The sequence below is a fragment of the Camelus bactrianus genome, chromosome 27, assembly GCF_048773025.1.
Source record: "Camelus bactrianus isolate YW-2024 breed Bactrian camel chromosome 27, ASM4877302v1, whole genome shotgun sequence".
Taxonomy (NCBI): domain Eukaryota; kingdom Metazoa; phylum Chordata; class Mammalia; order Artiodactyla; family Camelidae; genus Camelus; species Camelus bactrianus.
In genome coordinates, this window is record NC_133565.1 from 34,402,899 (window position 1) to 34,416,648 (window position 13,750).

Sequence of the window (13,750 nt, forward strand, 5' to 3'; positions counted from 1 at the left end):
AGCTGACATGATGGAAGTACAGGACAGATACGAGATTGGAGCCCAGGAAGGTGGTGAGGAAACTGTATCTGCAAAAAGGTTAGATTCACCTGCAGGTACTAAAGGAACTACCATTCCTACATGCCCGACAAACAAGTGGAACATTCACTTTTAAGGTTCCTTTTCCTAAGTGTGCGTTTTAAAATTATTTTTTATTCTGAAATAACACAATTCTAGAAAGGTGCATAAACATAAATGAGCAGCTTACAAATGTTATTCAAGCAAACACCTGCTTATAACCACAACCCAGGACAAGAACCGGAGCAAAGCCAGTACTTTAGAACCCTCCAAACACCCCTTTCTCAGTAACAAGCTCCTCTTTCCCCCCAAAATGATCACCACCCCATTTTTCTTTATAGTTTTACCACCTAAATATGCATTCTTAAACAATATAACTTATTTTTGCCTGTTCTTGAATTTCTTATCAACACAACCATACAGGAGACAGGTATTCTACTGAATGTCTTCCTTTCATTCAATATATTGGTTTTTAAGATTAATCTATATGGTCACTTATAGCTCCAGTTCACTTATTTTTCATTGTAAAATAGTTATATAAATATACCATTATCTATCTATCTATCTATAGACATTTGGGTTCTTTGACAATGGAGCTAGTATGAGTAACACTGCTATGAACATGTTTCTATATGACTTTCAATTGAGGCATGCATCATTTCTTTCTGTTGGGTGTATACCTGGGAGTGGGACTACTGGGTCAGAGATATGCACGTAAATGCTAAGAGAAAAAAAATTAAAATTTTGTATTTCTTTCTAAAATCATGTATTTTAACAACTTATCTTAGACTCCTCTGGATTTTCTATACACACAATTCATATCAGCAATGAATATTAACTGCTTAGTATCTGCCTTATAGCCATTATACTTTATTATTATTTGGGGTACACTACTAGCTAGGATCTTCAGTACACTGAACGTAAGTGAAGGTAACAGGACATCCATGTCCTGAACTCCATCTAAAAAGGAAATATTTTCATCATTTCAGCATGAATTATGGTATCTCCTACAGATGTTTTCATAAATTTATAAGATTAAGAAAGTTCCCTTTTGTGCCTAGTTTGCTAATGATTTCTTCAAATCATAAATGATTACTGATTTTTAGCAATTGCTCCTCTGTATCTATTAAAATGTTATTTTCATTAAGTTGTTCAAGTGACCAATCATATTGGAATTGTTTCAGGTTAAACCAACCCATCATTCCTGGGATAAATCTCAGGCGGCCATGATGGATTATCATCCTCTATGTATTGCTGAATTCAATTTGCAAATATTTTGGGGTTTTCCTCTTTTTGTTTGCATCTATGTACATGAGAGAAACCGATACGTAATTTTTCTTTGGGTTTTAGTATCAAGGTTGTGATAGCCCCATGAAGGTGGAGGAGACTCTTTTTCTGTTTTCTGAAAGAATATGAAGTTAGGTATTATAAGGTTAGAGTTACTGTCTCACTAAATGTTGGTAGAATTTTCTAGTATATCCATCTGGACTTAGACTTTTCTTTATAGACAATTTCACTGTAGTTACAGCCCCTTGTGGGTTTTTCTAGTTCTTATGTAAATTTTGGTAAATTGCAAATTTTGACGTAGTGATCCACAATATCTTTTTTTTTCTTTTAGTATCTGAAGGATTCAAAGTGACATTCTTCTTCACTGCTGACATTGGCTTTTTGTACCTTCTTGTCTTGATTAATCTCACCAATGTCATGTCTCACAAAAAAAAAAAATCTTTTGGTACTTGATCCTCTTTACTGTATGTTTCTTTTCCATTCTATTGAAGTCTGCTCTTCGTTACTTCTTCTTGTGTTTTCTCTGCGTTTACTTTATTGCTCTTTTTCCGTCTTGACATACCTAGCTCATTAATTTGAGACTTAAGGTGAATGCTTAGCTCATTACTATCCTTAAACATGCACTTTACACGCATTTATCCACTCTTCAGCACAACTTAGGCTGCATTCCAATTTTTTCCCCTTAACATTCAAATAGTTGCTTAAATAACAATTATGAATATTTGAAACTTCAATCAACATCAATAGAATTTTAAATGTTGGCTTAAAAAGATACAAAGGCCAGGGACAACATAAAGCCAATCTGTATTAATTACAAGACAGCACTGTTGGTGAGTACGTTTTCCATGACCACGGGATTCTGGGCTGGCACTTGTTTTTCTTCACCTGCTGAGGTATCATCATCACTCCCACTGCTGCTACTGAGTCAGCTGTTCTCTAGAAGACTACAAGTACAGAGGAGTAAGCTTTATCTATTTTTCCTCCATATACATTATATACACACTTCCACTTTTTGAAAGTAATTTTTCTTGCTTCTTATTGCTGTTATGATTTTCTTTCTCTTTATTTTTGTAGTTTTACTATAGTATTTTAAAATGTGGATTTCTTTTTACTGTATTTCATAAAATCTAAAATTCTTTGGTATCAAAATTTCATGATCTTACCAGAAAGTAAAACTGGAAAATTTTCACTCGTTGGACTGTAAGGTGCCATCAATTGCAAGATGTATACAGATTTAAGGCATGTTAACATGTGAAAAACTACATCTTAGAATCAGTGAAATAGTATTTTATTATACATGGGAAATGTTAGGCTTCCTGGGGCACTTTTAACTCTTACCCATCAGGAAAATGAGCCATTATACGTTCAGATATTACCTATGCCCCATTCTCTTTCTAAACTCGATGAGACCTTCTTGTTATATCTTGTATAGGTCTTAACTTCTCTTACATATTTTCTATCTTTTAATATACTCACTTAATTCTGGATAGTTTTTTGATAGCATTTATGCCTAACAGGAGCAGGGTGATCTGTAGTTAATGTAAAGCATAGTACTGAGTAAAAGTCCATGAAGAATCAACAAGTTTATACTGTATAGCACAGGGAACCACATTCAATATCCTGTAGTAGCTTAGTGATGAAAAAGAATGTGAAAATGAGTATGTGTATGTTCCTATATGACTGAAGTACTGTGCTGTACACCAGAAACTGACACAACATTGTAAACTAACCATACTTCAATAAAAATATATTTTAAAGAAAGAGTCAATGACGAATTCATTCTGTCAGAGATAAGGAGATATCCAGCTTTCAAAGGCTCCAATACCAGAAGCACTGATCATGGTGTCACACGCCCGACACTCGACGACACGAGCTTGTGTGACGCTTGTGTTCGATGGCAGCAACAACAGCACTTCCATTAAAACAGTCTGAGACTGTGACTCTTGGCATTGTCTTGCACTTAGCCTTCACAGCTGATTCTCAATATTTAATGTCTTTTCCACTTAGCCTCTTAAAGTTTGTTTACAACTAAAAATCCTGAACAATAAACCAGAAAAGATTCAAGATATGACAAACGAAATTTAAAAAACGACATCTCACAAAAATTGTGATCGAATCAAACCCCAGACAGAACGGTTGGCCTTAAAAGGAGGACAGATTTGCCACTGCTGCTGCATTCCTGATTCTCTGATTTGCTCTGTTCTGCCTTGTGTGGAGAAGCATGGGAAGAAATCTAGTAAACAGAGAGATTTCCATTTAATCTGCAAATAAGGAGAGAAATTAATCCCCAGAGTTAAAAAGCAGAAAACTGGGTAGGAAGGAAAATGGCTAAAGTCTGGAAAGCTGCTGTAAGAGACGAGAGAGATCTAACAGCTAAAATGGTCCCTTGTCTACCAGCCCCTCTCCATCTTCACCAAAAGGTATTTTTAAAAAGAATTAAGTTGCTAGTTTTTAGGTCAGGACAGATTTGTTTAAATTGTGGACTAGAAGTCCGGGGGACAATAAGAAGAATTACTGACAAGAATCTATTCGTACCTTTATTGCCCTCACTGGACCATGAGTTCCTTCCTCGAGGACAGGGAATATGCCTCAATAATGAATAAAAGAAAAGAAACATTTATATGCCTACTATATGGAAATAAGAAAAGAGGGTAGAGAGGACGAAATTTAAAATACTTTGCAATTTTGACTACGATAAGAATTCTCTATCTCAAAATGAACAGAAATACTTGAATTCATTCTGTGTTACCAACTGAGAAGCAAGATTATTTTTTTTAATGCTGTGCAACAAAATTTGTTGGCCATACTATCTTTTCCTGTGATTCCTAGGATCCGAAATAGTTACAAGATTATCAAACGAGTAAATCTTCATTTTCATACTCAAGAAGTAGGAGGCACACAGTGTCATGGAAGCTAAGTCTCCTTATACTCTACGTTTCTTTCCATTTTCCAAACATATTAACAGGCTGGGGGAAAGGGAGGGATGGAAAGGGGCCTGGCCATTGGTGTTTTGGTTTTTTTTTAATTCTCAAATGATTCTAATGTACAACCACTTTAATATAGTTTACCAGTTGATTCTCTTGAGTTTCCTAGGCAGATGACTGGATTATCTACATAAAATCTTTTTGGGCAGTGTTTCATTACCAATGAATGCTCATTTTCTGATTTTATTATAAACCTTTCATGTGATTTTTGAGAAAAATTTACAGAATACATACAAGCTAAAAAATCTAAAAATAACCCATAATCCTCCCATCCCCAAAACAATTCTTATGCCACTTACTTAATTTTCCATGTATTATTTTATTCATCAGAACTTCCAATGCATGTAAACAGTGGTGACCCAGTAACCTTGTTTATTTTAATGGGCATACTTCTAATGTTTCAAAATTAAATATAATTTCACTGTAGATTATTAGCTTTATTAAGATGAGAAATTACCTTCTTAGTTTGCTAAAAATTGTTGTTTTCGAATTCATGGGTAAATGCACATTATTAAACACATTACTGGAATTTATTACAATTGCCTTTTGGTTTCTCTTCGTTAATCTGTTAAAAATAGTAAATGCTATAGATGAGTTTTTTCTCAATAGTGACCCATTCTTGCATTCCCAGGAGAAATCCTACTAGGCCATTAGTTCTTTCAATGTAACTGAGTATTATTTTACTCATAAATTCAATAGCTATATTCATAATGAAGATGGTTTTCTTATGCTGTCTTCATCAAATTCTGAAAACAGCATTATTTTGATTTGGCTAACATGAATTAATGATGCCTTACCTTTTTCTATGTTCTGAAATAATTTTCAACAAAACATTTGGCAGTTTCTTAAAGGCTTATTATGTAGAACTTGCCCATAAAATCATTTACTGCTTTTTGGAAAAGGAGTGGGGTATCTTAGTATATTTATTGTATTTTCCAGTTATTTTCCTACTTCTTTTGGGGGCGGAGGAATTTCCACTTCTAATTTTCAAATGTATTGGTAAAAGTGATACACAGAGTATTAATTTATAATTCTGAAAAAATTTTCCTATTCATAATTATTCCCAACATTGTTTATTTGTGCCTTTTCCTCCTACCCCAGTCACATATGCCAACAGTTTATTTCCCTTTCTTTTTTCAAAACAGACTTTACCTTTTTAAGAGCAGTTTTAAACTCACAGCAAAACTAAGCAGAAAGCAGTGTTCCCACATACCTGCTGCCACCACACACGCAAAGCTCCTCCACCAGCAACACTTCACACCCGAGTTCTATACTTGATACAGTCAGTGAACATGCAACGACCCATCATTATCATCCAAAGTCCATAGTTTACATTAGGGGTCACTTTTCTTGTGACCTTAAAAATCCTTTTTTGATCCACATATACATCCTTCTCTCCCTCTAACCCCTGGCAACCACTGATCTTTTAACTGTCTCCATAGTTTTGCCTTTTCCAGAATGTCATATAGTTGGAATCACATAGTATGTAACATTTTCAGACTGGTTTCTTTCACTTAGTAATAAGCATTTAAGGTTCCTCCATGTCTTTTCATGGCTTGACAGCGCATTTCTTTTTAGTGATGAACAATATTCTATTGTCTGAATGTGCAACAGTTTATTCATCTATTCACCTACCGAAGCACAAACTGATTGCTTCCTAAGTTTTATCAATTTATGAATAAAGATGCTATAAATATCCGTGTACAGGTTTTATGTAGGCATAAGTTTTCAACTCACTGGGGTAAATACCAAGAAGCATGACTGCTGCATTGTATGGTAAGAGTATGTTCCGTTTTTTTTAAGAAATTGCAAAACTAGAAGCAAAGTGGCTGCACCATTTTGCATTCCCACCAACAATGAGAGTTCCTATTGCTCCACATCCTCATCAGTATTTGGTGGTGACACTGTTTTGGATTTTGACCATTCTAATAGGTGCGTAGTGGTCATTTTAACTCACAATTACATTTTAATTAGCAAAGCCCTAATGATATACGATGGTAAGTATCTCTTCATCTGCTTATTTTACATCTGTGTATCTTCTTTGCTGAGGTGTCTATCAAGATTTTTGTCCACTTCTAAACTGGGTCGTTTCCTTACTGTTAAGTTCTAAGAACTCTGTATAATCTGGATAACAGGTATCTTTTGCAAATATTCTCTCCCTGTCTAGCTTGTCTTCTCATTCTCTTAATATTTCCTTTTTTAAAAGCTGTTTAGTACGTGTTTACAAACATAAGCTTTGGAGTCCAACAAACCTGAGTGAGTGCTAGCTCCTTGCATTACAAAACTGAAACAAATGTATTAAGCTTTAAGTCTTAGTTTCATATCAATTAAGTGGGGATAATAATTAGCAGTTCCATAAAACTATCACTAGGATAAATTGAAATAATGTCTGGCACAAAGGGGTCAATAATTTAAGAATTATCGTTGGGGTACAAGGTGTGAGAAAATTGGGTAACATTCTTGGTATTATTTAACATCTGTTTTATAAAATGCTTTCAATTTTAAAATCAAATGGGAAATATTTCCCATTTATTTCTCAAATATTTGGGTTCTCAATTTGCAACAAAAACTAGTTGTGATTTTAAAATTAAAATCAGAATTCTTATTTTAGATTGATAGAATCAGGCTGACAGAATAAATAAAGGCTGTCACCCTACCACAAAGTGCTCCTAATTTCCAATCTAAGGAAGAAAAAAAAGATTAAGAATGGCACTATTATTGTCATTCTCCAGTCCTAGTAATTTCTTCCTTTTAGAACCAGAAACATTTCCATAGAGAAAATACCCAGTGGAATTTAATCCTGCACTGGAATGAGAGAACCAGTCCAAACAGCTGTTTTGGTGGGCAGGATACACTGAGAAACTTCTTTATTTTGTTTTTACTGAGTAAGTGTCATTATTATGCCCAAGACAGATTTAAAGATTTGTGTGCAAGAAAGTTTTAAGTAATTAAAGGGAGATCTTATTCATGTGTTCCGAGAATATATCAAACACTTTTTAAAAAAACAATCTATTCTCAGTTCTCAGTACTCAAGAGGATATGTTGTAGAAAATACTGAAGCAGAGCCCCCGCCCACCTCACCTCCAAAATAAAGTAAGAAAAACATTAAGCCTGAGTTCCCTTAACACTAAGTTTATTGCAAAACTTACAGATGAGGATTGTATGAAGTCAATGCAGATGCTACCTGTACACTGGTTTGCTCACATTCTGGTATAAAAATGAATTCCCTACTTGTGTCTCATAAATTCAATTCCACAGGCTTTCTGTTACTTCTAAGTAAAAAGCTGACAATACAGTTCCTTACCTTTCCATTAGCTTCTCTTTATCCCAATTGAAGTGGCTAAGGAGTATTCTTGTGATAGTTGCTGGATTCTAAAGAGGGGGGGAAAAAAAGTCATTTTAAGGTAATAGTACTTCATTGGCATTCAGTGAATTTTTAGGTTGAATCTGAATTTCTGTAATACCGCACCCAAATTTCCTTTCCTAAGATAATACTCTAAAACTTTATTTTAAGATCAAGACTATTTTAACAGTTTGTCAGGTTTTATGGGATGATTCTAAAGCAGAATTTAAAATAAGCCAAAAAGAAATTAAATGAAAAACTACTGTATTAAATCAAGCACCAATTAAAATGAAGTTTTTTGCAATTAAGATTTAACACACTGTTACATCACACTACAAATCAATAAAATTTCTAACACCTTATGTATTGAGTAGTTCAAACGAGTCCAAATCATTTTTAAGCTTGAAGGTCCTTCAGAGATACGTAAGGAAAACCACAAAATACCTGTACTGTATAATAATTTAGAGAGTATAATCTTAAGTTGCTATTTCATTTCTAGAAGGAAAGGGTGAGACCATGAAGTAAACCCAAATTTTACTGCCCTATTATTCAATGCTATCACAAATATTTCTACATTCCATGAAACTAGTGAGCAGAATTTTAACTTAAAATGCAATGAATGGGGCCTAACAGATGGGAGAAGTCTGACTCATTCCAACACCTAGTTACAACGTCTGAAGTGAAATTCAAACCTGACTCTGCTTATTTGCTTTTCATGTATGATTGTATTACATCAAATAACATTTCAAAAGAAGTCTCTGTATATGAAACTACTTTTATTTCACCACAGTTAGACCACAGTATTAACTACTAATTTAAAAAGTGATCCTGAAAGAAAAAAAGTAATCCTATATAAAAAGTCATTGAAGAAATCTATCAATTATTCTAAATTTAATACCACTTGTCACAGAAAAATTCACATATTCATATCCCTCAAAAAAAAAGCCAAAGATGCAGACATGATAACTCGCAAGCCTCCACTCCATGCACACTTTGCTAGTCCATCTAGGTATTCCTCACTTCTTGGACCCAGACTCCTCCTCTAACACAGCACTCCAGGAAGATACCACCAACCTACAAGAGTTAACATGTGAAAAGAAATCTATTAGCTGAGCCTAAGTTACAATATGTTCATTTGTACAGAATGTAAAGACACTGTCTTGTGTCCAGCTATGTCTCAGAAAAATGATACAACAGGTTTTCACAATAGGATTTGCCTACAATTGAAATAGCTATCATTTAGTCACAGGTAAAATTAAGGGCAATAATCTTATCAGCTGGGAAAATTAAGTCTAGCTATATTCACTGTGATTCACTATAACGTTGCAGTACCCAATGCACTATATACTCTCTGCCACAAGACAGTGCACTGTGGTAAAATGTCTCAGGAATTATGAGTCAGCCTGCAAAGAGAAAAAGGGGAGAGGAAGGGAAACGCCCTCTCCATGATTTAGTGTTACTAAGTATCTTTTCCGTGTTCGAGTTTCTAGATCAAAAACTGGTCTCATCCAGAGGTTCCCAAATCTGTTACTGGATCTTCAAATTACAAATGTTCTGTTAAAAAATAAATTCATAGATTCCACCTCCAAGTGTGCTCATCAACAAAAGGATTCAGAACATAAGACTACTGGTCCCCCAGGATGAAGACAACAAGACAATTAGTTTTTTAGCTGATTGTTTAAAATTTTCTGTGTAGGTGTAATGTGTTCATTTAATAAAATGCATATCGTATTGGAGGTACAAGCTCAGAAGTGTTTCCCAATAGGATATTACTAAAGAATTTGTCTAAGTCACATAATAATGTCAAAATACCTATGTTCCGCCAAAGCCTTACACTATGGGGTGGGGTATAGTTCACAACACTAACTAAATATATTTGGGTTGCTATCTCAGTGCAGCTGGCTCGAGTCATTTACCTGCACTGCATAAGTAAAGGTGACAGGGGAAGGAAATTTATTGTATATCTACTCTATGCTGGGCCCTGCACAAGGTACTTTATATACCTCATTTAACTCTCAAAACACTCTGTAAGGTAAATATACTTACCTCCCATTTTAAATCTGAGAAAACTATGACTAGGCTCCAAAACATTACAAAAGCTACCCAATACCATGCAGCTAATTAAGTGGGATAGTTGTGAATTCTAGCCTAGGACAATCTGGATCTAACATTCCTTTGATTATTCCATGTAGGGGAATCCAGAGGAATTTAAAGATCTCACTTAACTACTAATCGTATGTCTAAGTATCCTTTATATCCTCCACCAAAGTGTAATTCAGGGCAGGATGAGGAGGGGATGGCAAAAAGCTAAGAGGCACAAGGGAGCTTTCTGTGGGACTGAAAATGTTCTACTTCTTGAATGTGATAGCTGGTTATGTGAGGGAAAACATTTATCAAAACTCAAACTATACACTTAAAAATGGGTACCTTGTTCATATAAAAGTTATACATCAATAATGTTTTATTTATTTAAAAACAGAACAATCTGACTTCTGGTCCTGGCCAAGATGGAGTAACAAGCTCACTGTAGCATCTCTCTCCCCATCAATTACAACTAACAACTGGACAAAATACAAAATACAACTAAGAGAGTACTCTGAAAACTAAATAACAGCAGTCAGATTGGGGAGGGAAGTGAAGGAAAACAAATAAGGTGGTGGAGAATATCCTGTTTGTTTTTTCTCCTTTATTTCTTGGCTTTGACCCAAGGGTGGGCCAAACAGGGATACTGTTCAGCAGACATGATCAACAAAAACCAAGGTAAGTGCAACTTCTTGGCCAGAGGCTCCTGGAGAAGGTGGGGGAAGAGTACCTTTTTTTTTTGCCCCCTTTTTCCTCCTAGCCCTGCCCTGAGGCCAGCCCAGGGCCATGAAACTACATTGATACAAAGGGACCACAGAAACCCAAGAGAAAGCGCACCACTCTGAACAGAGGAATTAGGAAGAGGGACTCTGGTAAAAAGGACCAGTGTAGAGGAAATCCATTATCTTCTTTTTTTCCTCTTGCCACTTCACCTCAAGACATGACAGGCAGAAAACTAAAACTGGGAGAACTCCATGCTTCTGGCTAAAGGAATGAAGAAAAGGGCCCCTAAGAGACAAGAGAGTTATGGAGGAAGTGACTGAAAAGAGAGAGATGGAGAAGTAGATTCCTAATGCTGTGTATGAACCGAGTTCTGGGCTCACAGGCAAGCTCTGCATGTGTGGAACACAGCCAAAGAAGAACAGGAGAGGCTTCCAGAACAGAACTAAGATATAAACCACGTCCAAAGCCTAGATCAGTCTAAGTGGGAATGGGAAGGGTAACATCAACATAGCAAAGGCTCTGAAAACTGAGAAGATAAAAGACCCTTACCATTGTCTAGAACATTTCAGCAGGACAAAATCTCACACAACATAATATTCCAAACATCCAGGACAGAATCCAAAATCACCAGACACAGCAAGAATAACAACAATGATCTGATCAATTATCAAGGGAGAAGACAATTATTTGATTCTGACCTCAAGATAACCCAGATACTAGAATTATCAGACAAAGACTTTTAAAGCAACTGTTAAAAAAATGACTCATTTAGTTAACGGTGAATACCTTAAAACGAATGAAAAGAAATTCTTAGGAAAGAAGCTCAAATTATTTAAAAAAAAAAAAAAAAGGAAAACAAAAAACCCTAAGAACAATGGAAACAATGGATGGGCTGAACAGAAGGAATATGACAGATAACTCAGTGAACTTACAGATATGTCAACAGAAAAGTATCTAATCTTAACAATAAAAAATATTTTTAAAAAAGTCTCTCAGGGCCCTTTGGGATAATATCAAAAGCTATCAGCCTAGAATTCTGTATTTAGTTATAGTTCAGGACTGAAGACAAGGATATTCTCAGACAAAAGAAAACCAAGAGAACTCACAGTCTTTTAAAGGAAACGTTAAAAGAGGTTCTTCAGACGGAAAGGAAATGATACCAGAGGGAACTTGCAACTTCAGGAAAGAAGGAAGAGCAACAGAAATGGTAAATGAGTAATATCACAGACTATTCTCCTCTTACGTTCTTGAAAATACATAAAATTGTTGAAACCAAAAACTATAACATGCCATAGTGAGAGGAAGGGTTAACTGTATGCATGTGCAACACATATGACAACTACAATATAAAGGGACTGGGATAAAGGTCATCTGTAAAGCTGTGGGGCTTCTACACTTTACTTGAAGTGGTAAAAAAAATTAAGTAGAACGTGAAGAGTTAGATACTTACAATCTCTAGAGCAACCACTTTTTAAAAAAAGACCAAGAAATATGGCTAAAAACACCGATATATAAAGTGAAATATTTTTAAAATTTCAAGGGGGCAGGGTATATAGCTCAGTGTAGAGTGCACGCCTAATATGCACGAGGTCCTGGGTTCAATTTCCAGTACTCCCAGTAATAAATAAATAAATAATCTAATTACCATCCCCTAAAAAAATTTCAATCCAAAAGAAAGCAGACAAGAAAGAACAAAGAGAAAAATAATTTACAAGACCTAAATTCAACCACATCAATAATTACATTAAATATAAATAGTAAAATTTTAAAATCCACTTAAAAGAGAGATAAATATACAAATATCAAATTATTCTTTGGTACACCTGAAACTGATGCCAATTATACCTTACTTCTTAAAAAACAAACTTTTATACTACAAAATGAAAATAAAAGAGACAGACCTTAGCTTTATTTTAAAAAGGCAAAACTATATGTTGTTTTTTAACAACCTAACTTTCAATATAATGATATACAGAGACTAAAAATAAAAGGATGGAAAAAGATGTATCATGCAAAACAGTGATCAAACGAAAACTGCAGTGGCTGTATTTCTACCAAAGTAAACTTCAGAACAAGGAAATTTACCAGTGAAAAATCTCACAGTGGAAAGGTCAAGTCACCAAGAAAACATAACAATCTTAAATGTATGCACCTAACAACAAAGCCTCATAATAAATAAAGCAAAAACTGATAGAAATTAAAGAAAAAAACAAATCCACAATTATACTTGGAGAGTTCAACACTTCTCTCTCAGCAATCCACTGAACAAGTACACAGACTATTTGAAAAATAAACCACCTTCTACCAAATAACCCAAAGGTCAAAAAGGAAGTCCTGAAGAAAATTAAAAAACATCTTGAACTGAAGAAAATAAAAATACAACACACCAAAATTTATGCAACGTAGCTAACATCATCTAGGCGGGAATTCATTGTACTAAATGCTTGCTTACATAAGAAATAAAGATAAACAAATGCCTTTTTAAAAAAGCAAACTACACCTAAACAAGCACAAGAAAAGAAATAAGTCAATAAAACTGAAAATAGAACAACAAAAGAAAATAAATGAAGCCAAAGCTAGTACTAAAGATCAAAAGAACTCTAGCAAGAGTAACCAAGATAAGAGACTCAGCTGACCAGGAATTCACAAAGTAGATGAAACAGACCAATTTCCTTAAAAGTCATTAACCTCTAAAATTGAAGAAATGGATAATATTAACATTCTTACATCTATGATACAAAACGAATGAGTAATTAAAACTTTGCACAAAGAAAATTCCAGACCCAAATGGTTTCACTGGTTAATTCTACCAATCATTTAAGGAACCCCAAAATACCAATTCTATAGTCTCGTACAGAAGACAGATGAGGATGGACACTTCCCAATTCCTCCAGTTCCTATCATAAGACCAGCATCAGCTTGATATCAAAATCAGAGCAAGACATTACTACTACATGAACAAAGATGTAAAAATCCCCAACAATCACCTGATAGTTAGAAACGCAGAATCCTAGGTCCCAACCCACATCTACTGAATGTTCATTTCAACCAGACCATGACGGTAAGGTAGTTAACTATGAAGTCAGGCGATGTACACAACCAAACAGTCTAGCTGCTGCCTTTGCCACAAATGCCTCATGATAACACAGAAAGGTGAAGAATGGACGACGTAATACTGCATTTCTGCTACTGCAGGAACATCTCACACCTTCACAGCCCAGGAAAAAGCAGGGGAGGGGTCTGTGTGCACAGGGGGCAGAAAAGGGAAGAAAGA

The 13,750-nt window shown here is 35.0% G+C and overlaps 1 protein-coding gene across 1 annotated transcript in view; it reads right to left on the bottom strand.

Annotated features, from left to right (window-relative positions):
- The window catches only part of ARIH1 (ariadne RBR E3 ubiquitin protein ligase 1), a 90,245-nt gene that overhangs the window by 48,905 nt on the left and 27,590 nt on the right, over positions 1-13,750 (bottom strand). Inside the window, exon 2 of the mRNA XM_045516897.2 lies at positions 7,633-7,700. Coding sequence (XP_045372853.2) covers positions 7,633-7,700 — 68 coding nt within the window. The remainder of the gene's footprint in view (positions 1-7,632; positions 7,701-13,750) is intronic.